The sequence below is a fragment of the Sorex araneus genome, chromosome 1 (genome assembly GCF_027595985.1).
Source record: "Sorex araneus isolate mSorAra2 chromosome 1, mSorAra2.pri, whole genome shotgun sequence".
NCBI classification, from domain to species: Eukaryota; Metazoa; Chordata; class Mammalia; order Eulipotyphla; family Soricidae; genus Sorex; species Sorex araneus.
This window is the reverse complement of record NC_073302.1, coordinates 122,131,138-122,157,572: the sequence shown is the minus strand read 5'-3', so window position 1 is coordinate 122,157,572 and position 26,435 is coordinate 122,131,138. Positions and strand designations below refer to the sequence as shown.

Sequence of the window (26,435 nt, the reverse complement as noted above, 5' to 3'; positions counted from 1 at the left end):
TATATTATTCCTTGGGTACCTATTATTTACTGGGTTTACAGACTTGAAAAAAAAACACCTATATGAAATCATTTCTGCGGTGTTCATGGTGGGTAGGGGGACACACCAAGCTGGACTCAGGGAATATTCCTGACTCTGCTCAGGGATCACTCCTCATGGGGCTCAGGGGACCATATAGGGTGCTGGGGATTGAACACTAGTCACTACCTGCAAGGCAAGCATCTTACCTGTAAACTATCTCTCTTGTCCTGGAATGGAATAACCTTTTGAATGAAGAACTAAAATGTGACTTGATAAGCACCGAATGAATGAGAGATGTTAACAGACTCTTGGGTCCCCCCAAAATAAATTCTGAGCTCCATTAAATAGCTTGGGTTACTGAGAATGAAAAGAAATGTAAATGAGTTTGATTTCTCCTTTGTCCCTGAGTACAAGAAAGGAAGGCGTCTAACTTTTGCTACTTTTCCGAGATGCATGTTCAGGAGCTAAGAATTGAAAGCAAAATAATGGAGCTGGAGTGATAGTATAGCGCGTAGGGCATTTGCCTTGCACATGGCCGAGCCAACATCGATCCCTGGTGTCCTATATGGTCCCCTGAGCACAGCCAAGAGTAATTCATGTGCATCGCTGGGTGTGACCCAAAAAGCTAAAAAAAAAGAAAAGAAAAGAAAAGAAAAAAAGAAAGCAAAACAAAACAGCCTGAGCGTTTCTCACCTTTCAAAAGCCTATTAAGGGCAGGAGTACAGGGGATAGGGTGTTTCCCTTGCATGCAGCTGACCAGGGTTCGGTCCCCAGCATCCCATATGTTCCCCAGAGTACCACCAGGAGTAATTCCTGAGTGCAGAGTCAGGAGTAACCCCTGAGCATTGCCAGGTGTGACCCAAAAAAGGGGGGAGAGCCTATTGAATTCAGTCTGGTGGAGGACAGAATATTGGAATGGAATTAGAAGACCAGAAAGTCCTTCCTAAAGATTTTGGTATGAGTGCAGTAAATCAGATCAGGGCAGTGTTTCTGAAGATCAAACATTTTCTCAGACCACAATTATAGAGACCTCAGACAGGTTATGACAAGAAACAGGCAGGCTGTGTATGACAGCTCAAGTGGACACCAGCTTTGCCTGACCTCTTGAGCACCAACAGGTGAGTCTTGGTGACCCCTAAGGACTGCTGGGCCCCTAGTTTGCAATAACCCCTACATTCTACTGCATGGAGTTTCCCCATTCGATTTGAAATAGTTCCAAACAGTACATTATAGCGCCTGCTAATAAACTATAGGTAATACAGCATTTTTTTTTTGAAAAACGAATAAAATTAGAGGGAAATGACTGGTAGTGTAATCCCAGTTACATAACTTAATGTTTATATCCAAAACCAGATTTCTCCTTCACCCCACCAAATTATAGGACCCAGTCTCAAGATTTTACCTGCAATACTAAGTAGACCTTCTCCACGACCGCCACCCCCCACCGTCCCCACCCAGTCCTTAGTTCTGTTTTAATCCACCACTGCTACCAATGTTGATAAATAACATTGGTTGGTCCAAAACAGTTTTCCTCAACAAGGTTGTCTTTAATTTTGACTGTTTTTTTTTTGCCACACCGCGTGGTGTTCAGGCTGTTACTGCTGCTCTGCACTCAGGGACCACTCCCAGTGGGCTCCAGGAATGTGGGAACTCAAAACTGGGTCAGCTACATGCAAGACAAGCGCCTACCTGCTGTACTAATCACTCTAGCCCCAATTGTTTGACTGTCTTGCATAGAGGTCTTTCTCTTAGGATAAGATCTAGAGGAAAGGAGAAACTACTTGTGTCTTCTTGGCTCTTGCTGTCTCTCTCCTCCTGGCCCAAATTGCTGCTTTATTGAACTGGAAGGCTCATCTGGCCTAAAATAACCTAAATTGGTCACATGACTTTGAACATGTGACCAATCCCTAAAATGCTGACTTCTGAAAAGTCTCCAGTATGTTCCTAGAGTTCTGAATTTTCTTCCTAAAGAGCAGGAAGATTCCCTTGATTCAGCTGGCAGACCAAGGCTATCAAGAAACCTGGACTGCTTTTAACAGGGGCTAAAATTATTTTTAAATTAAAAACTCTATTGTGGGGCCTTGCTAGTTCTTAATTTTAGGTGATTTCTTCTCTTGAGCACAGAAATTCAGAAGCCCAGAGATGTTCTCCCAATCCAAGTCATTTAGGATTTCCATACTAATTTCCTAACTCCAGGACTTAGGCTGGAGTTAGGAGGAATCTGGGCCAAAAGACTGTGTTCCGGAAACATGGTTTCTATAAAATTTCTCAGACATATCCTCATTATCCCTCAAGTATACCAAAGAGTATAGTTCTCATGGCTCTGATTTACCTGAAGAAAATATTTATTCCACAGAGATAGGAGATATAAAATTTTATAAGCAACTTGAGGTTTTTGTACATGCAGATCCCACTAGAGACTGATTCTGCATTGCTAGTCTGTATCTCTGTATCCCTGTCATCCTGTTGTTCATCGATTTACTCGAGCAGGCGCCAGTAGCATCTCTATTCCTCCCAGCCCTGAGATTTTAGCAGCCTCTCCTTACTCATCTTTCCCAACAATTGGAGACTCTTTCAGGGTCAGGGGAATGAGACCTATTGTTACTGTTTTCGGCATATTGAATATGCCGAATATGCCATGGGTAGCCTGCCAGGCTCTGCCATGCAGACGGGATACTCTCGGTAGCTTGCTGGGCTCTCCGAGAGGCATATATGTATATATATATATATATATATATATATATGTATACATATATGTATATAACTCTCTATGATTTGTTGCCTACTGTCTGAACTCCATCAAATATGCTGTGAAAATTATGAAAAATGGGTAGGAAGTGTCTTATAATGTGTCCTGCAGCGTGGTCCAGAAAGCAGCCTGGAAAGTGGCCTGGAGCATGTCGGTGGTTGGGTGGTGTACATTGGCTGCCAGGGCTGGGTCCCTTGGGGCAGGGAGGGTTCCCACCTGCCCTCCTCTGGGGCTCCCCGAGTGAAACATCCTGGCACAGAGTCCCAGGAACTGTTTATCTTTGAATTAAGCTCAAAGATAAACAATTGCAAAGGCAGAAATAACCTCAAACATTTCGCAAATGAACAAAAGCATACAGGAACAATATATCAAGAAAACATTCCCAATTAGGAAGACATTCCCCATTCCCATACATCAAGAAAGCAAGGCATTCCCATACATCAAGAAAGCATCTTATCAGTTAGACGCAGGATACAAACACGGGTGTACCGGCTCCTGGCTCTCCAGCCCCGTGTCTGTATAAACACCAGGTAGTTCTTTTAGTCCATTAACTCAGTCATATATCCTTCATGGAAATGTGTTTCCGCCCACTTTGCTGCCGAGTACCACTTAGTGGGAAGCAGCTTTGGCCAGGTTAGTCTGTAAAAAAAATAAACACAGAAAGCGATTACCTCCTCCACAGAAAACCAAGAAATACTGGGATTCCAAACTAGGGAGAAGAAAGATGCCCAAATCAGGTGAGCGATGGGCAAGACGGGAGAGACTCCGCCTTCTGCTCTGCCACCACAAGGGGGCAGGACTCCCTTTGCCTGAAATCTGCAGGGCCCCGAAAGGACGCTGATTTCCACGGCGTGTCTTCGCTGTGATATTATTTATCTCTCTTTCCAGCGGGACAAGCCCTAGCTCACGTTTGAGAACCAACAAACATCTTTTCCACACTAGCTTTCCGGGAGCTTTTCCGTTATCACCTACTCTCCTCGGTTTGCTTCATGGATGGAACAGGCATAAAGAAACGTCTCTATTAGTCACTATGCAGCGGGCACCGGCCTCAGCATGTTACACACATTATCTCATTTTCCCTCACAGCGGCGCCTGTCTCCGAGGCGAGCTCCTATCCCCTACTCCCAGAGGATGGCAGGGCTGCTTTGGTTAGATTGCAGGGCTGTGGGGTTCGAGCTCACACTTGTCTGCCTCCAGAACGTTGAACCAGCAGGCATCGTAAAACAGATTTCATTCCTAGGAATGAGTTGAAGTCATGCTTCTTGTGATCAGATAAAATAGCTCACGGGTGAGATCGGCATTATTCACTGAGCCTTCCGTATGTCCTCAAGTTTGGGTCCAAATTCTTTACCAAGCTTGGAAAAAATTTGTTGTTGTTGTTGTTTTGCTTTTTGGGTCACACCCAGCGACGCACAGGGGTTACTCCTGGCTCATGCACTCAGAAATTACTTCTGGTGGTACTTGGGGGACCATGTGGGATACTGAGAATTGAATCCAGGTCAGCCGCGTGCAAGGCAAACACCCTACCCGCTGTGCTATCGCACCAGCCCCGGAAAAATGTTCTTGGACCAGCAGTTTTGCTAAAGCATATGGAGCACCCCTTGCTTAAAATAAAATCAAACCTCAGATCATTTCTCTGCTTCAGTGCTAAAGATCGGATAAAGTTTAACCTGTGAAAGTTTAATCACCAATCATTTCCAATAGAATGTAGTCATTTCATAAAAACTAGTTTATTCTCAGCTGGCTAGAGGGAAGCTCCTCGCCTTGACAGCTGGGAGAAGCCTACAGGAAGGCAGCTTCCATCGCTTACTTGACCAGTTGCTGGTTTCCTCCTACTCTTATTTCTGCTACCAGCCCTGACCCCTCCTCCTAGCATGGCACATCCCTTGGCATCTGCATCCCTCACTGCCCTCTGTACCCCCCGCAACCCCCATTCCACCCCACCGCAGGGAACTTACCATTCCTTGCACACTGCTGTTGCATATAGAACTCCTTCTTCCAGAAAGTTTCTTCTCTGTCTAGGTAAACTGTTATTGGCCCTTGGAGGAAAAAAATCAGATGTAACACTTTCTTCCATGGTCTCTTGTCCACTGTCATTGTGCTGAGACGTGTATGACTCTGTTTGGATTACTCTTGGGCATCTTTGTCTCACCCTCCAGATTGTATCCTTGAGAATTAAGGACTCTGGGGCTAGAGCGACAGCGCAGCAGGCAGCGCTCTTGCCTTGCACAAGTTTGGCCTGGGCTAGATCCCCACATCCCTTCTGGTCCCCTGACTCCTACCAGGAGTGAGTCCTGAGCGCAGAGCCAGGAGGGAGCCCTGAGCACAGCCATATGTGGTCCAAAAACTAGAAAAAGAAAACAAACAAACAAAAGAGTAAAGGAACCTGTAGCATCATCATTACTGTCTGCATCCGTTACCCAGTTGATGCTGGCCAGGTACTGCTGTTTGTTTGTTTGTTTTTAAATTAAAATATAATATTATAGTTCAGGCAGGGTGATTATATCAAGTTCAAAGTATTGACATATAAAGTTATTGCACCCCACCACCCCCAGAGTGCTCAAGACCCTCCACCACTGTCTTGGAAGAATGAATGAAGAGGGGGCTGGAGCGATACACAGCGGGTAGGGCATTTGCCTTGCACGAGGCCGACCCAGGTTCGATTCCTGTCATCCCATATGGTCCCCTGAGCACTGTCAGGGGTAATTCCTGAGTACAGAGCCAGGAGTAACCCCTGTGCATCACCGGTTGTGACCCAAAAAGAAAACAGAAAGAAGAATAAATGAAGAAACTGAGGCCCAGAATGTTTAAGCAAGACTTAGGGTTCAAGATTCATACTACAGTGCCTTTTCAGGGCAAAATGCTCTTTTCCCTTAGGGCTGGAGAATAGCTATCCCTCCACGCATGCCCTCTGGCAGGCCACACAGACAAATCAAGCGCCACCAAAACCAGTCTTATGCTCCAGACAAGCAAGCGACACCACAGGAAACCAACACCAAAGTGAGCCCATGAGGCGAAACATTCTTGATTTCTCTTTTGTCCTTTTCCACACTCAACCCTCTTACAACCCATTTTGTTGGGCACGACCTACTGGCTACTGATGTAGAGTCCCTTCACTTCTCTGCTAATGACAACAGGTCCTCCGAGCTACAGAGATAGAGCAGGAGTTAGGATGCTTTCCTAGCACCCAGAAGGATGATCCGGGTTTGATCTCAGCAACGCATGTTGTCCCCAGAGCACCGTGGTGGTGGGGAATGTGCACTGGTGGAGGGATGGGTGTTTGATTATTGTGTGATTGTAACCCAAACATGAAAGCTTGTAACTATCTCATGGTGATTCAATAACATTAAAAGATAAGAGCGATTCCTGCGCACAGAGTAAGGAGTAAGCCCTGAGCACTGCCAAAACCTAACTAAAATAGACGAGGTACGTTTTACTGACCCTGGTTTAATAGCTTCTGATCTGTGACGAGACCGGAAGTTCGGGACACTAGCCCCTAAGTGTTCATTTCTCTGCCCCAATGACAATGGCTGTTCCTAGAATCCGGATTTGGAGCTACCTCTGCCCCTTGCCCCCTGTATGTGAGAACAGGTGGTGCTTCCAGTCTCTTATACCCAAGATGGCACCCGATAGTTCCCCCCTCAACTCTGAAGAGGCAGCAGTGGGCTACCTGCAACCCAGGGGGAAGGACAGAACCCAAGGGCCAGTGTGTGGAGCATTTCTATTTCATCACTAATTTCTTGTCCAAGACAGGTTTGGCAAACACCAAACTTATTGAGCTGATCACTTCTTCCCCCCTACTTCTCCTCTGAAGATCACGACTCCGCACGCTCCATTGCCACCCATGTTCCTTTGCTTTCTCTCCCCAGTGTCTAGGCCCAGAGGAGCCAGCTCCATTTTGTCCACAGAACCAAAAGGACAGCAGTTTCATTCATGGTAGTGGCCATTGAGGCATTGATCCTTTTGCTCCTCTTGCACAGAGAAAGAGACGCTTGTTCCTTATCGCTCTTTCTACTGACTTCCACAATTTTAGACCCAACAAAAATTAAACTAAAATTACTTTTCAGGGGTTAAAGAGATAATTCAGTGGGTAGGCACTTGCCTTGCATGCAACCAACCCAGTATGATCCCCGGCATCCCGTATGGTCCCCAGAACACCACCAGGAGTGGTTCTTGAGTGTTTCTTGAGCCAAGATACCCCTGGGTATTGCCAGGTATGGGACAAAAACAAAAACACAATCACTTTCAGAGTGCAGTTGTCCTAAAGATGTCTAACAAGGACAGACACGGGCTGATGCTACATGCATTCATTCTTCTGGTCGGTAGGTGACTACCTCAAATTTGAAAGATAAATTTTTATTTTTTGGCTGGAGCGATAGCACAGTGGATAGGGTGTTTGGCTTGCACTCGGCCAACCCGGGTTCAATTCCTCAGTCCCTCTCGAAGAGCCCGGCAAACTACTAGAGTATCCCACCCACACAGCAGAGCCTGGCAAGTTACCCATGATATATTTGATATGCCAAAAACAGTAACAAGTCTCACAATGGAGACATTACTGGTGCCCGCTTGAGCAAATCAATGAGCAATGGGACGACAGTGCTACCATTGAAACTATACCAGAAACTATACTAAGTGTTTTTGTGGATAACAGCATTCACTCCCAATTGTGCTTTCTCGTTCTAATCCTCACTAGAGAAAAGGCTTAGGGAAACTTGTCAAATGACACATAGAAAGTTGTGGGGGTATCATCAAACACAGGACCATTGGCTTCCCAACCAAGATCAGCTTGGGGTACCATGCAGAGTTGGAAATCATGTCCAGGACTCCTGTATGCAAAAGGTATGCAACAAGCCTTGGGTTTCTTTCCTGGCCCACAAAGGCATGCATTTAAACAGACTTGCTCTTGCCAAAATAGCAACCAAAAACGTTGCCTAAAGCAAAAGTTCCATCTGTAGGATGTTCAAAAGGCTGTTCTCTGGGGCCAGAGCGATATACAGTGGGTAGAACGTTTACCTTGCATGCATCCGACCTGGGTTCAATCCCTAGTATCCTATATGGTCCCCTGAGCACCTCCAGGAGTAATTCCTGAGTGCAAAGCCAGGAGTAACCTCTAGCATCGCCGGGTGTGACCCAAATAAAACAAGATAAGTAAACAAATAAAAAATAAAGCAAATGCAAAAAAAGAAAAGGCTGTTCTCCCTAATTCTTTTCAGAATTAGGTTTGTATTACCTGTATTTTCGTGCCATAAATATGACAGAAAAAATCGTATTTCACAGTTAGAATTTGCTAATTCTGCAGTAAGTCGGGAATCCTTGGCTACTGGCCTCTCGCCTTTCTTTTGACTTGAACTCCTTTGCATCTTTCGCAGCAACGAGTTTGCTCTTTTCTTCCCTGAAAACTTTGCTTTGATGAGCTCAATTCCTATTTGACTTACCAAATTCTATTTTTTTTTGTTCTGGGGCCACACCCTGCTGTGTTCGGGGCTTATTTCTCACTCAGTGCTCAGAGATCACTCCTGGTGGTCACTCCTTGTGGAGTTCGGGGGATGCTGTGGGGTGCTAGGAACCATACCCAGGCTGACCATGTGCAAGGCAAGCTGCTATCTGTACTCTCTCCCCAATCTGACTTAAAAAAAATTTATAAAGAATTTCACAATATTTTATTACATTTAATATTAAACACCAAGCCCACCACCCTTACACCTTCCCACCACCAAATTTGGAAACAGAATTTAATTTGACTTTCTTAATTCTTGAAGCTTCTTCTAGAACCCCCTTCTCAATTCCTCTTTCTACATGACCTCTAAGTTAAAAGTAAAAAAAAACAGTAATATTATAATAATTAACATTTCACAGACATGGTATGGTGTATTCTACCACACATAATAAAATGCTTTTGGGGATGGAGCAATAGCACAGCGGGTAGGGCTTTTGCCTTGCACGCGGCCGACCCAGGTTTGATTTCCAGCATCCCATATGGTCCCCTGAGCACCGCCAGGAGTAATTCCTGAGTATATGAACCAGGAGTAACCCCTGTGCATTGCCGGGTGTGACCCAAAAAACAAAAACAAACAAAAAAATGCTCTTGCATTTTTAAAGACATATAACAAAGACAGAAAGTGTCTGTATGTGAAGAGGAGAGATCAAATTTGAGCTAATTTGGTTTTATCTATTATCTCCAAATTAAGTGTTCTCCAAAGTCCTTTTCTAAGTCTTCTTGTCTCACATAAACAAGCAGTTTCTTTCTTTCGGGGGCGGGGGGTGAAAGGTGCTCCCGATCAGTGCTCAGGGAGGAGCACTCCCAATGATTCCCTGCAACAGAAGGCGGGTCACTGTGAAGCCAGAGGCGGCAAAGTTGGGAACTACCTGGGTCACTCCAGAGGGGTCTTGGACGCCTTCAGGACTGCAATCAGCAATGCTGGGCGGGGAACTCTAGGCCCCCCAGGTGGTGCCAGGGATCAAGGCATACGCCCTAACTTCCTTGACGGCAGACTCTCTCCTCAGACTCTGCCCATACAGCCTATCACACACTGCCAAGGCGCTGGATTAACACACACAAAATCATTCTCTTCCTCAGAGCCCCTGCAGCTCCTCCAAGTTGGTTTGCTCTGGCCAGTACAATTGCATTTAACAGTTGCCTCAGCTAGAAACTCAAAGCTGCCTCCAGCTCTCTGATTGGACTGGCTCTAAGGTCTGTCAAACATCCTTACAGCTTCTCCATTCACCTCTCCTTCCTTATACTATGGCTTCGTCAACATCTCTCATATGGACCACTGTATCGGTCCTGCTAAATCTAACATCTTGTGATGTCCCGTCTTCCCACTGCTCTTGACATCAATGCACCAATAACAATAATTGATTACATCTCATCTTGCTCAAAACTTGTTCAAAAGTCTTATGTCTGCTAATAAATTCTAAATGCCTCTACTTGGCACGTGAAACTTTCCTGGATCTGTGATCTTCCTACATGTTCCTTCTTGCATACCCTAAACCCTAGCTTCTTAAACTGTGAGGTCATGTAACTTTCAACATTTTTGCTTTAAACTAAACAATATTCCCTCCTTTCCTCTCTTCCCCTCCACTTTTCTTTCTTTCTTTCTTTCTTTCTTTCTTTCTTTCTTTCTTTCTTTCTTTCTTTCTTTCTTTCTTTCTTTCTTTCTTTCTTTCTTTCTTTCTTTCTTCCTTCCTTCCTTCCTTCCTTCCTTCCTTTCTTTCTTTCTTTCTTTCTTTCTTTCTTTCTTTCTTTCTTTCTTTCTTTCTTTCTTTCTTTCTTTCTTTCTTTCTTTCTTTCTTTCTTTCTTTCTCTCTTTCTCTCCTTCCTTACTTTTTCCTTTCCTTTCTTTTTTCTTCTTTTTGGGTCACACCTGGCAATGCACAGGGGATACTCCTGGCTCTGCACTCAGGAATCACTCCTGGCAGTGCTCAGAGGACGATATGGGATGCTGGGAATTGAACCCAGGTCGTCTGCATGCAAGGCGAATGCCCTACCCGCTGTACTGTTGCTCCAGCCCCTCCTTTCCTTTCTTGCTCTCTTTTTTCCCTTTCTTTCTCTCCATTCCTGGCAGTGCTCATGGCTTGCTCCTGGATCTGCACTCAGGGATCGCTCCTCAAGGGGCCCCGGGACCATATGCAGTGCTGGAAATCAACTGGGATCAGCCACAATCAAGGCAAGCACCGGTCACCTATACTATCTCTCCAGCCCCCAAAACAAATTTATTTAGTATTAAGAGTAAATGTTTGCTTTGTATCCTCATTTCATAGACCTATATAGCTGGGGTCATGTAAAAATTCCACTTTTTTCAGTGCTGGGGGCTGCTGGGACCTTGCCCTTGAGGATGAGGTGTGGCTCAGGACTCAGTACATGGCAGGCAACGTATGTTCCTTAACTCCTGTACTATTTCTTCAACCTCCTGTAAAAATTTCTTGAGTGAAAGGGGTTATGAGTGGAAAAAAATTGAAGCAGCCCTGCCTTAAATGACAACCACTTAAAACCACTAGCTCTTCCTCACAGATGATCAGTTATCTCTGCATCATGCCTTTGTTCAGGAAACTAAAATGCTGTCCTCTGGCTTATTTTTCCTCACCTGCTGATGTTTTCCTTTTCTGTGAAGACCCAACAGCCTGCCCCAGTGACAGCTTTCCAGCCCCAGTTCCAGCCTCACAATGCCTTGCTTGTCCTCTTTTTTTGTTTTTCATTTCTGTTTCAATTTTGCTAGGGGACCAGGAGACAGCACAAGGGACTAAGCACATACTTTGCATGCAGGAGGCCTGGGCTCACTCCCTGGTTCCACAGGGGTCCCCTACACACCTCTGGGACAGACTCCCACGCACTGAGCCAGGAGTAGCCTTTAATTATTGCCAGATGTGGCCCATAAAGCCCCAAAATAAAGAAAGAAAACTTGACTACTGACTCCAGTGCAATTCTGGGCGTGTGTGTGCCTGTTTTCCTGGAAGGTCTTACTGCAAACGTACGGCAAACGCACTAGTCCTTCTGACGCTTAGAGGGAGCTTTATCTGTAAATGATTAAAACCGAAGCACAGTTGTGACTGAGGGTAAGAGATTACACAACCCCGAAAGGGACTTCCAAAGCCAAGACTTCCTGTGCTCTCTAGACTCTGAACTCTTGGAGACTCTGCAAAGTGACCACTCAACCTCGGGGTCAGCTCTGGGTTCAGGGCACAGCTCTGCATTCTTGTGTCTGTGGAGGTTGGAGGGGTCAGAAAAGGGAGCCCGTGACAAAGCAGGCCCAGGGCAGAGCGAGCGGCACCAGAGAACACTGGAAAGCGCGAGAGTTCCAGGACATCTGGGGCTGATCACGGCTGGGAGCTGTGCAGCGCAGAGGACAATCCTCACACAGGGCTCGCTTTGTTTTGTTTTGTTTTGATTTTTTTTTTTTTTTTTTTTTTTTTACATCTGGGCTTTGGCAGCCGCTCCGAGGACTTTGCTCAGCAGTTCTTGAGGAATGAGCTGTGGGCTGGTTTCAGGGAGAGAGCCACATTTATTGACTCAGCTTCTGTTACAGCCGAGTGCGTCAGAAGACTCTACCTTTCCCCTGGCTCCGAACCTTCCATGCGGCCCTGGGCCTCACGTCCTTTCCAGGGAGAAGAATTTTTAGGCTCTGAGCACCTGAAGAAAATGATGAATGCCTGGGCCCAGAATTTGCTGCAAGCAGTTTCTCTGGTTATTCTTTTCCAATCAGGGGCACAGAATAGCCAAAGTGCGGAGGGGCCAGAGTCCCACATATACCCCGCTGGGGCTATGAATGAGGACGGGGAGTGGGCTACTTCCAGACACAGCAGTGACGGAGACAGACTCCTGTGGGCCTAGCAGAAGTGTGGCCCTGGGGGCTGGAGCAATAGCACAGCGGGTAGGGCGTTTGCCTGGCATGCGGCTGACCCGGGTTCGAATCCCAGCATCCCATAGGGTCCCCCAAGCACTACCAGGAGTAATTCCTGAGTGAAGAGCCAGGAGGAACCCCTGTGCATTGCCAGGTGTGACCCAAAAATAAAATAAAATAAGTGTGGTCCTTGGATGCAGGGGGTGGGCAGAAGATGGGCTGACAGTGTTCTGTGCCCATCATGTTCCTGGCCTGACTGACCTGAGAGAAAGATCCTGCTGGCCTACACCTGGGTCCTAACTTTCCTACACCATGCCCTTCCTTGACAGAGAACTCTCAGGAAGACACCGTCTCGCAGGCCTTAGTTATAATGCTTAGCATTGAAAGGGATATTATGGATCGTTGGGGAACAGTCTTTCCCCAACATGCCCAGGCATGAGTTGCACACCGGGTCCGAGCAGACACGGGGCGAAGGATGATGGGTGCGAGGAGGAGAAACCACCCCGGGAGACAGCTGATGGCCACTCACTTTGACAACTATACAGATATGTTATAGAGGGTCTCGGCTTAAGAAGATGGTCCAATCACATAAAGTCTAACATTACTGACCTATCACCTTTCCAACTCTGCTTTGCCCTGGCCCAAACCCAATTAAGGCTAAATGCTACAGTTAGGAATGCAGTTAGGTGACAATTCTTAGGGGGTGAGATAACACCAGATTCCCAGTGCTTGTAAAATGCGCCCAGACACTCCCTACGGGAGTAGGGACAGGTCTCATCTGCTATGCAGGGACAGATCTTATCAACTCTGGTGCCTGTTGCCATGGTCCACCATGGATACTAAATACCATGGCAGCGAACCCCTAAGCACTGAGTTCTGAGAGACTCTGAAGAACCAGCAAGTTACCTTCAGCCTGGTGAGGGTTTTGTCTACATCCATCCATAGCACAGGCAGGCATTTTGTTTTATAAACAAAAGAGGTTGATTCTTGGGGCTGTAATGATAGCACCATGGGTAGGGCGTTTGCCTTGCACGAGGCCGACCCAGGCTCGAGTCCCAGCATCCCACATGGTCCCCCAGCACCGCCAGGAGTAATTCCGGAGTGCAGAGCCAGGAGTCACCCCTGTGCATCGCTGGGTGTGACCTGGAAAAGAAAAAAAAAAGGTCGATTGTTTGACTGCACCTAGGAGAGGCCGAGCTGCCTCCACCCCCACACGCAGGGCCCCTCGTTGATGGCTGTGGCCAGAACTTCACCTCCCAGGAGGGTAAGGAGGCTTCTGGTCTCACTGCTTCTACTGTGCTCATTTCCAAACAAAAATTGAATCATCAGGCACCGCAGGCAAGCTGAGAAACGCAAAAGGTTAATGAGAATCGGGTGAAGCAACTGAATTATGAACTCCGTTCATGGGCACCCCACAGAGCTGAGTTTACTTGGGAAATGTCTGCACGCTGTTTCCTCTGGTGTCGTGTCCACCGAGAGGACAGGGAAGTTGAATTGAAGTCCCCTCATGCTGAGCGAGTCTCAGGCCATTTCACGGCACCCGTCACTGCTTTATCAAGCTGGAGACAATAGAAACAATGGGATCAACACCCCCACCTCCCTGCAGCAAACATGGTTGAGGTCAAGCTTTCCATCAGGGCTGTCCAATAGCCGTGACCCGTGGGATGGATATAAATGACAACTACGGAATGTCCCAAATTTACATCATATTCTCATGGCACAGCACTTCATCCTTATGCAATTTTCCTTAAAAAAAATATATTTTCCACCTCTGTTTCCAGCTGAGATGGAAAGAATGGGGATGGGGTTGAGCTTCCCACCCAAGAAGAAAAACCTTTATTTATTTTTTTTTCTTTTTGGGTCACGCCCAGTGATGCACAGGGGTTAACTCCTGGCTCTGCACTCAGGAATAACTCTTGGCGGTGCTTAAGGACCATGTGGGATGCTGGGAATCCTGAACCCGGGTCGCCAGGCAAATGCCGTACCCGCTGTACTATCACTCCAACCTGGAAAACCCTTTATTTTTGTATATGCTGCAGCTAATGGCAGATCCCTGAGAGAAAACAAATGAGAAAATCTTTCAACTCCCTCCTGCAGGGCTGCTGTGAGTCTGTTTCCAGACCACAGTGCCAGGAAGGGAATGAACTACAGTCTTCAGGGCTGAGAGTCCCCTGAGATTTGCCAGGTGGAGTCACAAAAAAGGAGACACTTGCCCGAGAAAGAACCAGGAATCCCTGCAACAGGCCCGCCCCAAGTGTTGGGAAGATTGGCATGTGCCTCCGAGAGCAACTGGCCCAGCTGGGAAATTCTCCTTGAAGGGTTAAGGGTTGGAGGGACAGTTCCCAATGTCCACCGGGTGCCGGGCACCCTGCCTGTGCCCAGCAGCCAACTGGCAAGTCCCATTGTTCACAGAGCTTTGGACAAGGGACCCGAGCTCCGGTTCAATAATGGAGGATTAATTAACCCTCTTGCCCTAGTCCCAGCTAATGAGTCTTAAGCCAGACCTGAAAGGACTAAACTAATTTGACTGAGCTCCCAGACAAAGTTCAAGAATTTGTATAGGAATACAAAAGAATTCAGTTTTCAACAAGGCACACTACCTCATGTCTGGCAGTGAAACAAAGATGACAAGGCATGCAAAGAAGCAGGAAAATATGTGATCGGTAACAAGACAAATCAATCAAAGCAGACTCAATCCACACAGATGGTAGAATTATTAGACATAAATTAAAACTGTTATTGTAATTTTCCCCATTATTTCAAGAGGACACATGGGAAATATATTTACATATGTATTTTTTTCTTTTTTTAAAAAAGACCCAAATCAAACTGTTTTGGAGATGGAAATTATGTCTTATAGGAAAAGTACACTGGATGGAGTAAATAGCAGATCTGATATTGAAGGAAAAAAATTGTGAGAAATTTAGTGACATAGGGATCGATAGCATACCGGTAGGGCATTCACCTTTCACGCGGGCGACCCGTGTTCGATTCCTCCGCCCCTCTCGGAGAGCCCGGCAAGCTACTGCACAGCGGAGCCTGGCAAGCTACCCGTGGCGTATTGGATATGCCAAAAACAGTAACAGTAAGTCTCACAATGAGAGACGTTACTGGTGCCTGCTCGAACAAATCGATGAGCAACGGGATGACAGTGACAGTGACAGGTCCAGAGAGAAGTCGAAGGGTAGAGTGCATGCTTTGCCTGCAAGAGAACAGGTTCAACCTTCAGTACTGCATGGTCCCCGGAGCAATAAATTGGGAGTTGCCCCAAGCACATCCCTATCAGTTTTAGCAAATCTTTTATCTTAATCTGTTGGAACAATGATGGTTAAACAACTGGTCACAACACTTGCCATAGTCAATCTCTACGGAATATGTTTCCAGATATGTCTGTGCTCCCAGGAAGGGAAATCAGTGCTTGGGGAAGAACAACAACCAGGATGTCCCTGTTTCCATCCAACTTTGCGTGTTTATGAGATACTGATGCTGCCATACCTAGAGCCCAAGATCAGGGTGCTAACTCTTTTAAGACTCTAGGCTTAGAACACAAGGTTCTATAACATGTTCAGAGTCATACCTTATTTATGGCCTTTATCTGTTCAAAGGGGAACACTTTAAAAAATAGAAGTAAAGTGAGGAAGGATAAGAAAGAAGGAAAGAGTAAAGACAATTCAAGCAGAGAGGTAGCTCAACAGGCTAGAGTGCATGCATATAGAAGGTCCAGGTTCAATCCCTGGTTCCATTGGTTCCATATTGTCTACTGGATACCACCAGGAGCAACCCTTATTACCAAAATAAGGACATAGGGAAGGGCAAGAAAGGAAAGATAAAATACATGCATACAAAAATACATATACTTCACACACACAGACACAGACACAGACACACAGACACACACACAGACACACAGACACACAGACACACACAGACACACACACACCTTTTTCTTTGGACTGTGCTACGAATCTAGGAGAAAATGTAGTGAAACCAGCATTTACCTTTCTTAACAACTGAATCGCCTTTCTGAGCTCTCCTTCAGCAAAGCAAATTATGCTATTTGTGTTCATGTTACAAAAGCTTCAGCCACTTTTTCAGTACAGTCCCTACTACACTTCACTGAGACTTCAGAGAAGACTTTAGCACTGCACTGTTGCACTGTCGTCCCATTGTTAGTTGATTTGCTCGAGTAACGTCTCCATTGTGAGACTTCTTGTTACTGTGTTTGGCGTATAGAATACACCACACGGAGCTTGCCAGGCTCTGCCATGTGGGCGGGATATGCTTGGTAACTTGCTGGGCTCTCCGGGAGCAACGGAGGAATCTCAACCTAGGTTGGCTGAGTGCAAGGCAAATGCCCTACTGCTGTGCTATCGCTCCAGCTCTGGAGAGAAGACTTTAGCAGTCTGTAACCCTCCTACAGGATTAAAAACAAAAGCAGCTTTTAAAATCAATCTGTCATGTCTGAAGGATCATTCTGGTTGGATTCCACGGGCTCTAGGGAGGAAGCATTTTATTACCCAACATTGACACAGTCCACCAAGAGTAGTGAAGTTGGGTTGTGTTGTCTAAGTAACTTGTTTTTGTGCAGAATTAATACAGTAAGCTTAACAATAGTCAATTTATGCACATTTGTTATTTTCTATTCATATATATCTCATTAGAAAATGATCATACTTCTTTTACAGGTATAAGAAACAATAACAAAAAGGATCATTCCAAGATCACACAACCTACACATGGCTTTGCCAAAACACAGACCTGAGCGATTGTGGCTAGTGGTCCCATGGTGAGGTTTCTTTGCTACAGGGACATCTATCTCCCTGTCTCTAATCCATCTGGGTGCTCTCCTTTTGTCCCTTGATGTGGGAGCTTTGTTCATCATGGGTTTAGTTTTTGTGTTCATGAATCCAAGACTGGGTATGGATTTGTCGTCATCATGGGAAGAGGTGAACACAAATCCTCTCAATTTGGCCATCATGGCCCCACTCTCCCATGGATCTTGTTAAATTTTTTTAAATGTTTTAAAATTTTTTTAATACTTTTAATTTTTTTTTAACGTTTGAGGGCCACAAACAAACATTTGTTTTGTAGTGCTCAGGAGTTATTCCCAGCAGTGCTCAGGGGACCATATGGTTCTGAATATTAATCATGGAGCCCCAGCATGCAAAGCATGTATTCAGTCTGGTTTCCCTATCTACCCGTGCCTCATTTTTTGTTTTTCTTTTTAATTTTTATTTTTATAGATATCAGACTAAAACCTGTACTTACCAAAATAATTTAATTCCATGAGAACATAATTTTCAAGTCTTTGTTAGTTTCTATTATAGTCCTTTACAACAGGTGGAGAACTTGAGATCAGGTACAAGGATGGGAGAAAGAGTGCCTTTTAAAAATGAATTTAGGGGCTGGAGCGATAGCACAGCAGGTAGGGCGTTTGCCTTGCACGAGGCCGACCCGGGTTCAATTCCCAGCATCCCATATGGTCCCCTGAGCACCACCAAGCATAATTCCTCAGTACAAATTCAGGAGTAACCCCTGTGCATCGCCAGATGTGACCCAAAAAGCAAAAAAAAATTAAAAATGAATTTAGGAATTGGGTTACTAAATTTAGCAAATTAGTTATAACTATCACTGAGTAGCTACCACATGCCAATTACTGTTTCAGGTACTAAGGATGTCATGGTGTACAAGACAAACTAAACACATTTACTTCATGAGTCTGTTTTCCAGTGACACAGGAGACCCACCCATAGTCCTGCTTATAATTTCAGTTAAGAGCCATCTGGCACTTACCACCTTCAGTGTCTTTGCCCAGGAGTTTGGTTAGAAACAAGGAGCCATCAAGTATTGCTGCTATTTTGTCACCAAGTCATGGCATTTATTGTGCCAGAATGCAAAAAGAACAAGCAATGCTATTCTCGTGAAGTGCTTTTAAAATCTTTGAAAACAAAATCAAAATACCAGCTCAGTCTGTGGCATCAAGATCTCATGTCAGGGGCTGGAGCAATAGCACAGCGGGTAGGGCATTTGCCTTGCACTCAGCCCGACCCGGGTTCAATTCCCAGCATCCCATATGGTCCCCTGAGCACCGCCAGGCGTAATTCCTGAGTGCAGAGCCAGGAGTGACCCCTGTGCATCGCCAGGTGTGACCCAAAAAGAAAAAATAAATAAATAAAATTAAAAAAAAATCTCATGTCAATCTTCTCACAACCAATATAAAATAGCAAAATCACAGACCAGAGTGCTGCAAAAGGGCATTTGACTTTGCAATGCTAGGTAAAGTAGAACTCAAAAAAGCATCGACGTTTATAACTTATGTTCAAAGAAGGACTTTCTTTATTTCTGGGGGAGTGGGTACATATCTATTGGGGTGGGGAGATTATGCAGGGAGACAGACTTTGCATTCACTAGGACATGAGTTCAAATCCCAGCACCATTTGGTGTGGTCCTGGAGGTCTCCAGGTATCACTGGTTGTGGACTTAGAGGTCCCCAGAACACTGAGGTGGCCCTGATTGTCCCCAGCACTACAGGGCCTGAGAAGCTTCTCATTCTCAGGCTTCACCTCGAACAGCCCGACCCAGTAGGGCAAATATCTCTGAGAGTGGCTCTTGAGGGTCCCCTGAGCACCTCTTGGGGAGAGCTCGCCGACAAAATCATCATCACTCTAGGCCCGTAACCCTATGCCTGAACCTGTTGTCACATGGCCAGTGAGACCATATCAAATCTTTGTGTGTCTGAGAAACGCAGAGTTGGCTTCAAATCTGGCATTCAAGTCCTGCAGGGTCTCCTGAGAAATAAGGTTTCTGTTAAATGCATGCTGTGTGGAATTCGTAACATTTGGCGCCAGGGTTTTTGACTAAGAGCTTCCACTCCTGGAACTCAAGTAAAGAGGTCAGCCATTGAATGCACTTTCTGTAATTTCTCTCTGATGTGAAAGCAAATTTGGGGCTAATACTAAGCTGAAGACCAAAAACTGAGATGGAAACAAATATAGTTTAAAATAAAACCAAAACTCTGGCAGGTAGAGAGAAGGGGGAAGCCAATTTTGAATTAAAATATTAAATTTACAGGAACAGAAGTTATATTGTACGTTGCTTCTGAAGAACCTCATATACAGACACAAGGAAAAAGAAAATTTGTTTTCAGGGTCACACCAAGTAGTCCTTTGGACTTACTCCTAGTTCTGTGCTCAGGAATCACTCCCGGGGACCATAAGGGCTGCTGGGGATCTAAACTAGGTCAGCTTTATGCAAGGCAAGTACTTTACCTGCTGTACTATCTTTCTGGTTGGAGAAACAGTATATTTCTAACTAATATTACAAAGGGGGCATCTTCCCAAATTTTTGGTGGGAGAAGCATTGGCCCCTCCCCGCACCCCTACCCCCACCCCAGCAATGCTAAGAGGCTCTGTGCACTGAGGTTACACCTAATGCGGCTTAAGGGACCATATGTAGTGCTAAGGATTGGCTGCATGCAAAGCCAGTGCTTTAATTCTTTTTTAAAAAATATTTTTATTAAATTCATTTAGTTTTTAATCTGTGAATCACCGTGAGGGTACATTTACAGATTTACACATTTTTGTGCTTATGTTTCCCTCATATAATGTTCAAGAACCCATCCCTCCACCAGTGTCCATTCTCCACCACCAATGAACCCAGTATCCCTCCCACCCCCCAATCCCATCCCCCCTCCCCGACCCACCCCACCTCTGTGGCAGGCCATTCCTTTTTGTTTTCTCTCTCTCTCCTTTTGGGTGTTGTGGTTCAAAATAGGGGTACTGAGTGGCCATCGTGTTCAATCTATAGTCTACTTTCAGTACCCATCTCCCTTCCCAAGTGGGTCCTCTAACCACATTTTACTTGGTGTTCCCTTTTCTATCTGAACTGCCTTTTACCCCAGCATGTGAGGCCAGCTTCCAAGCCATGGAGTCAACCTCCTGGTACTTATTTTTACTATTGGGTGCTAGTCTCCTACTCTTTTATTTTGTATTCCACAGATGAGCACAATCTTTCTATGTCTATCTCTCTCTATCTGACTCATTTCACTTATCATGGTACTTTCCATGTTGATCCACTTATATGCAAAGTTCATGACTTCAACTTTTCTAACAGCTGCATAGTATTCCATTGTGTAGATGTACCAAAGTTTCTTTAACCAGTCATCTGTTCTCGGGCACTCGGAATTCTTCCAGATTCTGGCTGTTGTAAACAGTGCTGAGATGACAGTGCTTTAATTCTTGAACTATCTCTCTAACCCCAACCAGACCAATTTTTACTTCCCACTTTACTTAAACTTCTCTACTTTCTGAACTGAGAGATGATAAGCTCATCCTTCCACAAATGTGACAATAATAGAGCACTAACATACTCACTTGCATGCATGAGGCCTGTTTGGGTTCAGTCCCTAGCACCATCAAACTATAATACTAAAAACAAAGAAGAAAAGGGTGTTTGAGCTGAAATAAACTAGCACTATCTTTACGAGTTGATGTACTTACCTGTTTATCCCCATTTTGTACAGGCCATTTGCAAAAGTCTTCAGTGATTGTCAGTGTTTCATATTCCTCTGGGCCTACTGTTGCTTGATATGCCATGATATTTTTCATAAAAATACTTCAACAACATCTGAAAAAATGAAAACTTATTCAAGGCAAGTCGTTAGCCTTTAAAGAGTTTAATGTCATCTGTGACTCAACTGATTAGTCATTTTCAAGCTTAAATTCCATGCCTATTCTATTTCCTGGTCTACAAAGGTCACACAAAAATATGAAATATGACTTAGCAGTATGATATGATATTCTGACTTCATTCTCTTGGTGAAAAACATGAACTTATAAAAAAATGAAGTTTATGTCTGAGCAATGTTAAGTCACTTACTGAACCCTAATATATGATGACACACTATTTTTAGAAGGAACTATGATAGAGATTAGTGTTTGCTAGAGTTCCTGTGTCAGACATGTACAACTCTGTGTGTGCATATTGGTGTGAATATGTGGTGTGTTGGCTTTTATTTCAAATACATGTTTAGGTACTCAACCTAGAATGCGAGCAGAGAAGTAAATAGCAAATTATGTCCACATACGCCACTGAGAATCAGGCAGGGTTTGTTTTTTTTCCCTTACGATTGCGTTAAGGTGAAATTGGTATGCAGCATGTTAACTTACAGAAATTGTACAGAGTAAAGCCTGTGGCTAAATAATCATGACAAAGTCCATTTTTAGAACATCTGTTACTCCCAAAATGCTTCTTTATGGCTGATTGCTTTCAGTTCCAGTCCCAGTCAAGCAGCCATTGATGTTTTCTTTTTGTAAAATTTCTTTTTCTAGAAAGTTCATCTAAATGGCTTCATAAAAACATAGACTTTTGTAAGGATTCTTTCACACAGTATAGTTTTGGTTGCTGTTTGGGGCCACACCCAGCAATGCTTGGGGCTTATTTCTGGCTCTGCTCTCAAGCATCACTTTTGCTGGCGTTCTGGGGACCTTATGTGGTGCCAGGGATTGAACCCGGGGCCGACCACCTTTGTAAAGTAGATTCCCTCCCAGCTGTACTATTGCTTCAGCCCAGACTACTGTTTTTGAGGTCTGTTCAGAGGGCTGCATGAATTAGTTTTTCACTCCCTTTTTACTGCTGAAAATTCTATTGATGGATAGAATCTTTACCTGTTCACAGGTGCAAATTAATCATCAACCTGTGACAGATCCCGTCTTTTCTCAAAAAATGCCTCTCTCAAATTCAGTTTTGAAGGAGAGTTTTGCTGAGTACACAATTCTTTGTTGAAGTATGTTGCAATATTTTTTTTGAAAATTTTTCTTAGTGATCACCGTGAGGTACAGTTACAAACTTACGAGCTTTCATGTTTACATTTCAGTCATACAGTGATCATTTACATCCCTCCACCAGTGCCCATTCTCCTCCACCAATGTTCCCATTATCCCTCCCACCACTCCCATCCCAACCCCCACCATCCCACCCTGCAGCAGGGCATTCCCTTTTGTTCTCTCTCCTGTTGGATGCTGTAGTTTGCAACAGAGGTATTGGGTGGCCATCATGTTCGGTCTATGGTCTACTTTCGGCACGCAGCTTTCAACCCGAGTGGGTCCTCCCAACATCCTCTACTAGGTGTTCCCTTCTCTATCTCAGCTGCCTTCCCCCCAGCATGTGAGGCCAGTTTCCAAGCTGTGGGGCAGACCTCCTGGTTCTTATCTATACTTCTCTTGGGTGTTAGTCTCCCACTCTGTTACTTTATATTGTATGATGCAATATTTTGAACATTATTGGACCCTCACTTTATTTGATGAAAACTTGGTCACTGATCATCTGCTGTTGTCCTGTACTAAGCGGCTTTTCTGCTGCTAGTTTTAAGATTTTTCTCTTTACCAACCAGCAATTTTGTTGTGGATCCAGTTGTGGTTCTTGTAGGGGTTAATTTAGTGGCACTGACACTGTTGGGTACGGAGAACTTCCTAATCAAACTTGGCACGTTTGAAGTCATTATGTCTTTAAACTCTCTGCCTCATTTGTTTACTTTTCTTCTGGAGCTCATGTTACATGTGTATTGGTATCTACTGTTGTTCATTTCTCCTCTTTCTTCTTTGGGTTGGGTCATTTTTGGGGACCTGCATTTGAGTCACTTCATTCTCTCTTCTGCCAAATCTGATGCTGAGACCACTGTATGGATTTTTCAACAGTTACTGTATAAATCTAGAATTTCCTTTTGGATAGATTTTTTAAAAAATGTGTTTATTGAGATTTTATACTTGTTAAAGTGATTTTTATCATTTAGCTTTAAATTATTTGAAATGTCTTTAATTTTTAAACATATTTGTCATAACCACTTTGATATCTTTGCTAAATCAAATATTCAGCCCACCTTACTCCTATGAACTTCTCTTTTTTTTTCTTTGCATTTTGGGTCACACCCAGCGGTGCTCAGAGATTGCTCCTGGCTCTGGACTCAGGAATTACCCTGGCAGTGCTTGGGTGACCATATAGGATGCCTGGGATTGAACCCGGGTCAGCTGCATGCAAGGCAGACATCCTCCCTGATGTACTATCGCTATGTCCATGAACTTCTCTTTTCTGAGTAAAGCCATGGATTCTTATTTTTGTGGGTTTTTTTTTTGGGGGGGCAGAGAATGATATAATCTTATTTTATTTGTTTAGTTTTTAAATTTTTTAAATTTATTTTTGCTTTTTGGGTCACACCTGGCGATGCACAGGGATTAGTCCTGGCTCTGTACTCAGGAATTACTCCTGGCTGTGCTCAGGGGACTATATGGGATGCTAGATATTGAACCTGGATCGGCCACATGCAAGGCAAATGCCCTACTCCCTGTGCTATTGCTCCAATCCCCTAGTTTAAATTGTTTTTAAATTTTATTTCTCCCTTACACCTTTTTTTTTTTGGCTTTTTTGGGTCACACCCGGCGATGCGCAGGGCTGACTCCTGGCTCTGCACTCAGGAATCACTCCTGGAGGTGCTCGGGGGACCATATGGGATGCTGAGAATCAAACCCGGGTCAGTCGCGTGCAAGGCAAATGCCCTACCTGTTGTACTATCACTCCAGCCCCTCCCCCTTATACCTTCTATAAGCACTGTGGTTACAGACTATGCAATACACCAACACAAATCCCACTGCCTTATACCTTCTTGCCACCATTATCTCTAATTTTCCCAACCACCCCTTAAACCTACCTCCATAGCAAGCCCTCAATAAATTATGTTATGGGGCTGGAGCAATAGAACAGTGGGTAGGGCATTTGCCTTGCACATGGCTGACCCGGGTTGATTCCCAGCATCCCATATGGTCCCCTGAGCACCACCAGGAGTAATTCCTGAGTGCATAGCCAGGAGTAACTACCATGCATTGCCAGGTGTGACCCCAAAAGCAAATAATAATAATAAATAGTAATAATAATTATTATGGTATAATGTTTGTTATAATTTGCTGAAAGAATGACAAAAATGTTTCCTCAGAAGAAAGTTAATTAAAACTGTTTATATCACCATGGAGCTATTAAGCCCTTGTATAAGAGATTACTGAGACGTTGTTACAGGTTAAGCCTTCTGTGTCAATATTTTGTTGATCAATATTGGATGCCTTCTACATTACATCCCATCCAATCTGGTGCGCTATTCCTGGTTTATCAGTGTTGTAGAGTTTGAGTCGTGGACATGTGCTCCAGAAAGTCCAATTTTTTTTAACAAGATGATACAGCTGGAGTGAAATTTTTAACTGGATGGTATTTGGAAGCATGTGTGTGACTGCCAGGATTTCCAGAAGTACAAGGAGATGGGTGGAAGTAGCCCATCTCTGACTCCATGAAAGCCTGAAGATTTCAAACCTGCATACATGAGTTTTTTAACAAATTAATTTCTGGATGAGACTTGTCCAGAGCAGTGGAATCTGGTCAAGAGCATGGTGACAATTGTGTAGTGTGGAGGTTTTCAGCTGCCTGGGCTCCTTTTTGGTGGGGGCTGGGCTCAACCCCCCTTCCCAGAGTACCCCAGACAACTCAGCCTTGCACAGGGTCCAGAAGAATCTCTGCAACATGTTGATCTCGAAATTTTAAGATTTATTTATGAGCCTCTGGATTATGGCTAGTGAAAGAGCATACATGGTGCCAGATATGGTTCATGGAGTGACTGCCGAAGCTTCTGGAAATACAAGGAGATGGATACAGGGACACGGGGTGGGAAAAGGTAGGTCACCCATAATTTTGTGAAAGCCTGGAGATTTCGGTCAAAATTTGCATACCTGAGTGAAAATGATATATTTATATCATTATATATATATATATATGGTTGCTAAGTAGTAGGATAAGGGTGTTTTTTAGTAAATTTAGTAAATTTTCTAGCCTTAAACTGTAAAATCAGTCTCTTCCCTAGTATTTGGATGCTAATATAATTAATATAATTTTTTTCTGGTGTTAGGGTACAGCATACCTGGCTGTCTTCAGGTTTTACTCCTGATTCTGTGCTCAGGGGTCACTACTGGTAGGGCTTGGGGTGCTGGGAATTGAACCAAGTCGGCAGCATACAAAGCTAAGTGTCCTACCCACTGTACTATCTCACCTGCTCCAACACATTATTTCTAAGACCAATCTATGCCCACAGCAAAACTATCAAATGGAAGGTTCAGAGAATTCCCATCTAACATTATACCCAAAGATGAACTTGAAATGGTTTGTGTCTATGTCAATCTGACAGGGCCCAGGGAAATCAAAATATCTTGTAAACATTGTTTCTATATTTGAGGGTATCCCTAGGGAGAGATTAGCATCTTAATCAAGAAACTGAGTAAAGAAGCTCACTCATCAATGTGGTGGGCATCTTTCAATCCAATGAGGCCCAAATAGAACTACATACAAAAAGCAGAGGAAGGGCAAACTCTCTCTTCTTTCTTTTTCTTTTTTAAAATTTTATTCTTTTATTGAATCACCATGTGGAAAGTTACAAAGCTTTCAGGTTTAAGTCTCAGTTATACAATGCCCAAACACCCATCCCTTCACCAGTGCACATATTCCACCACCAAGAAACTCTCTCTTCTTGATAGGACCTGCTCTTGGTCATCAGCTAGTTGTTTGAAATGCCTAACCTGATCTTTTTTTTTTAATTTACTTTAAACTACTTTTATTTTATAAAGTAGTTCACAATATTCGACTACATTTAATCTTCCAACACCAATCCCTCCACCATTACACTCTTCCACTACCATATTTCAGATGTTTTCATCCCGAGTCCCAACCCCTGCCACAAAGCAGAACCGAAGTAATATATTTTGTATTGTTCTTTATGAAAAACTGCTGAAAATGCTACAAAAAAATTTCCTTAGAGGAAAGAGTGTGAAGATTGCTGTAGTTCACCAAGGAGCCATTAAGCCCTTCTATAAGAGATCAGTAACATGTTGTTAAAGGTTGAGCCCTGTGTGCATATATATTATATATATGTAAAATATACATATTTCCCTCTAAGATTGGTTGCCTCCTACTTTGAACCCCATGAAATGTGGTGCGGTATTCTTGGAGTATGGGTAGGGTGTGTGGTATGAAGTGTCCAGGAATAGGTTCACTCATGGGTGAGGCTCAGCCAGAGCGTGTGGAGAGCGGCTTGTGAGCATAGCGGCGGTTGAGTTCTGGATGTTTTGGGCTTCCAGAGCTGGGTCCCTTGGGGCGGGGAGGGTTCTGGCGCTGGTGAAACAGCCTGGCGCAGGGTTAACCTAATCATTTAGCACTCCTGCTCTAGCAGAGTCTGGTTCTCATGCTTACTGTCTCTTCATACAGTTTTTGGTCCCCCATTAGACTTAATTTTTACCTTGAGA

At 44.3% G+C, this 26,435-nt stretch overlaps 1 protein-coding gene across 1 annotated transcript in view; it reads right to left on the bottom strand.

Moving 5' to 3' along the window:
• Positions 1 to 13,290: 13,290 nt before the first annotated feature.
• TTC23L (tetratricopeptide repeat domain 23 like) overlaps positions 13,291 to 26,435 on the bottom strand; it is a 63,464-nt gene continuing 50,319 nt past the window's right edge. The window contains 2 exon segments of the mRNA XM_055126286.1: positions 13,291 to 13,451; positions 20,603 to 20,721. Of these exon segments, the coding sequence (XP_054982261.1) occupies positions 13,291 to 13,451; positions 20,603 to 20,721 (280 nt within the window).